This window comes from Castanea sativa, chromosome 5 (genome assembly GCF_040712315.1).
Source record: "Castanea sativa cultivar Marrone di Chiusa Pesio chromosome 5, ASM4071231v1".
NCBI classification, from domain to species: domain Eukaryota; kingdom Viridiplantae; phylum Streptophyta; class Magnoliopsida; order Fagales; family Fagaceae; genus Castanea; species Castanea sativa.
The window spans coordinates 51,530,470-51,534,740 of NC_134017.1; the positions used below are offsets into that span (position 1 = coordinate 51,530,470).

The 4,271-nt window shown below is 31.8% G+C and overlaps 1 protein-coding gene across 1 annotated transcript; it reads right to left on the reverse strand.

The window, feature by feature from the left end:
• Positions 1-324: 324 nt before the first annotated feature.
• On the reverse strand, positions 325-3,342 carry LOC142635384 (cytochrome P450 71B34-like). The gene is made up of 3 exons (XM_075809548.1): positions 2,651-3,342; positions 2,447-2,600; positions 325-951 (listed from the first exon to the last, which is right to left on the reverse strand). The coding sequence occupies exons 1-3, from the start codon at positions 3,340-3,342 to the stop codon at positions 325-327; spliced, it is 1,473 nt and encodes a 490-aa protein (XP_075665663.1).
• Between the last annotated feature and the right edge of the window lie 929 nt (positions 3,343-4,271).

Here is a 4,271-nt window from a genome sequence, read left to right on the forward strand (position 1 = left end):
TATATACATATATTAAAAAAATTGCATACCACACACCAAAAAACATTCTTGAGCTCATTTTTAAGGTCGTTACCAAACATTGAAAAATGAGACAGTTTTCTAAAATTTGCTATTTGGAAAATGAACTATTTTCCAAAAAACGTTAATATTGAAACAAAGAATTTATAAATCTTTTATTATTTCCAAAATTCTTTTATTGCTAACAATGTTATTCTAGAAATGGGGGTGCCAGATTCCATCATATATTTTATGATTGAATATATGACGTTACATATAAGGTGTCTGAAAAATAAAAATGAATTCAATCTTAATCCTAGAACTTCATTAGTCCAGTGTCTTTTCAAAATCATAAATAACAGGCACAAGGTAAAGAGGTAGCTTCTTATAAATGGTAAGGCCAATACCCTCTTCCACGCTTACATCTTCTCTCTTCATCCCGTTAGGCAGTTTCCAGTCAAAACGGTACAATAGGTTTGCCAATGTAACCATAACTACAGTGGATGCCATATTAATGCCCGGACACATCCTCCTACCAGACCCAAATGGTAGGAGTTCAAAATTTTGACCCCTAAAATCAATGGCATTGTCCTCAAACCTCTCAGGATAAAACTCATTTGGATTCTTCCAAGTGTCTGGATCTCTCCCAATAGCATAAACATTAATCATAATTCTTGTGTTTGGGTTAATATCATAACCACCAATCTTAAAATGTGAAATTGCCTCAAGAGGAATCAAAAGTGCCAGTGGAGGGTGCAACCTAAAAGTCTCCTTTAGCACCATTTTTAGGTATTGAAGATTTTCTATCTCACTTTCATCCACATACGGTTTCGTTCCAATATAGCTTCTGATTTCCGCCTGGACTTTTTTCATTACTCTTGGATTCCTAACAAGCTCTGTCATCACCCACGTAATTGTAATAGCACTTGTGTCTACTCCACCGAGAACAATGTCCTACATATACACACATGAAAACAGAAAATTCTAAATTATCTTTGCTTGGAACATGCAACTTGTGTGTACACTTTGGGAAATGAAAAGAATAAGCTAGAAAGTTACTAAGCTTTTGGAATCGTAGGTGATGCAGAGAAACTGTTTAATTTTTTGTGTTTTTTCCCCCAATTATGTTTATGTTTAATATGTTTTTTTTTATAGAAACAAACTAACTATTAAACACATACATTACTTAACCCAAAGTACCACTACAAAAGGGTTTAACTCTTGTAAGTTCACATTCATTCATAGGTGTCTACTCAAAAGCAAACATTTGGAACAAACTAGCACCAAACTAGTTTTGAGAGAAAATGTTTCTCTCCAAACAAGTTTTGGTGAGAAACTTTTCAAACTCTTTCTATTTTTTTTATTAGATGTCAATTTAAGAATCTAACTGTTGGATTGCATGTTCTTATTATATCCTTCATGCTTGCAAACTTTCAAGAAAATCAAAGACTAATAGTTATGTCATCAACAAAATGTTTAAATTTCAAGTTTGCGTGATTTAAAATTATGCATAAAATATAAATTTATTCATCGAATAGTAAATAATATCTTTTTTTAAAAAAAAATTGAAATTTATGTTAAGAACATAAAAAACATGTAATCCAACAGTTCGATTTTCAAAATTCATATACATTGAAAAGATGTAAGAGAAGTTTGAAGGGTTCATCTCCAAATTGTTTTGGAGAAAAACCTTTTCCTATGTGGAAGTCCATTAATGCAAACACAACAACAAGATTTGTTAGATATTTTTCACTTAACCAAATTATATAATTAATTTAGGGAGATTATATAATAGTAATAATTATTATTTTAACTTTTAAGTTGTTTTAGCTCTTTGATTATTAGATTCCTGTGTATAATTTCTCATTTCTATAAATCCCTATAAAAACAATTATGGGAATTTTGGAATGTACTAACATAATTAGTGTAGCCACTTATATTTTCTTGTATTGTTGTTAAAAATAAAAATTTATACAAGTTAATTTTGTGGTTCATGTTAGTATTAGAATGCCAATCTGATGCTAAGTCAGCAATCAGATTTGGATCTTGACAAACATGCATTTTGAAATGTGAAATAAACTCTAACCATATAAATCTCACTCTCACTTTGAGGGATTGAATTTCATGTCTTAACCTTTGGAAAGAGGTCATGTTTAAAACACAACTCAAATGTTCATTGTGGTACACTTTTTTTTGAGTGTACTGTAGTACCTAATTTTAATTATTAATATATTATTATTGAATATTTATCAAATAACATAATACTCTATGTTAACAATTTAGATTAGATAGGTATGACACACACAAAAAAAGTGTATCGTAATTCTCTAAAGAAGATTTATGAAAATTTAAAAAACCCTTTTAAGTGGCCTAAATCCTATTAAAGTTTGGTTGATGATAGCATTCATAAAAGGAAAAAAAAAAGTGGGAAACAAGAGCCATGGCTTACCATGAGAACTGCTTTGATGTGTTCTTTTGTGGGATTAAATTGAGCTTTTTCATCATTTGACAAGCTTAGCATAACATCAATAACGTCTTGCTCTGACTTTTGCTTGGTTGGATCTAGATGTTCCTCAATCAACTTTTCAAAAAAAGAATCAAATCTACGATGACAATACTCAATTCGTTGTTGAAGCCCAGTTAATGCATCCACAATCCCCCAAACCATGGAATAATGTCTGAGGTCGCAACCGTGCCAAATAGTTCCATTGATTCTTGAACGAAGGATTTAAATTTACTTCCCTCAATTTCATCGTAGTTTTTATTGAATGCAATTTGACAAATAACTGAGTATGTCAAAGAGAGTGCCTTCTCGCTGAGCTCAATTGGATTTGGTGAAGCCTGAGTGATATAGTTAATCAATTCAGTAATCTTGGCTTTCCTTTTGTACTCAAAGGATTGCACCCTGGTTTTAGAGAGAAGCTCCATCCTAAAAATCTTTTGCATGTTTCTCCAAGAATCATTGTAGGGACAAAATGCTAGGGTTAAGTAATTATAAGTGAGCTTCTCTTGGGCAACTGAGAGAGGCCTGGTGCAACATTCAGTGTCATGGGTTTTTAACAACTCTTTGGCCATTTGTGAAGATGAGATGACAAGCGTTGGGATTCGGCCGAGTTGTAGGAACATGGCAGGGCCATATTTTTGAGACAGTTTCCATAGGGATTTATGATTGAGCTTCCCAACTTGATGGAGGTTGCCAATGATGGGAAGCTTTGGAGGGCCTGGGGGAAGGTTGGTTGCTTTCTTGACTTTTCTTTGTTTTAGAAGCAATGACAAAGAAAGGATGGGAAAGAGTACAAGAAAGATGGTTGGAAACCATTGTGAGGAAAGAAAGAACAATTCCATGATGTTTATTTCTTGATGGTGAAGTATTGAAGATGATGATTCATTTTTATAGTTTTTTTTTTTTTGCATTTTTTTTTTTGTTTTGTTTTTGGTAGTATTAGTGGAAAAAAAATCAGAGGAAATCTATCTCTTGACTTCCCTTATTTAGGTTGTGTTTGGTAGAGTGGATTTTTGGAAGGATGAAAAAAAATGAGAGAAAATGAGGGAATACTTTTTGAAGGGCGTTTGGTTGAGAAGGGGAGAGGGGAAAATGATAGTAGGGTCCAAGTGTTTTCTTCCCAGCACCCAGGCCCCACCAAAAAGTTTTCTCCCTTGAATGTGCAAAAAACATGATGGGGAAAATCTAATTGCTAATGACAAAAATGCTCATGTGCAAGTTGCACATGGGCTTGTATGTTGCTCTTTTTATTTATTTTATTTTTCAATTCCAGTTGGAATAAATGTTTGTTTTTTATTATCATTCTTTTTTTTCGCTTTTCTTTTCGACTAAATGTTACCTCTTCCTTCTTCTTCTTTTCAATTCTTTTCATTTTTTTTAATTTTTTTTTTTTGTTTAGATGTGATTTTTTTTTCATGATATGATATTTTATTTTTTAATAAATTTGGGTGATTGTATTTTTTTTGGTTGTTTGTCATCCTTTTGTTTTAATTGGACATCATTTTTTAATAAGGGTATATGAGTAAATTTATATAAATTCACTTTTTCTATCCCTCTACTTTTTCTCTCCCAACCAAACGAAAATGAGGGAAATTTAAATCTTTTCTATACTCTCATTTTTCTATCTTCCAACTATTTTCTATCCTCTCACTTTTCCACCCCTATAACCAAATAGATCCTTAGTTTAGGGTGAGATAAAGTTGTTTCCCTACATTTTTTTGCCTTTTTTATTTTATTTTATTTTATTTTTTATGTTTGGTAGCATAAAAAA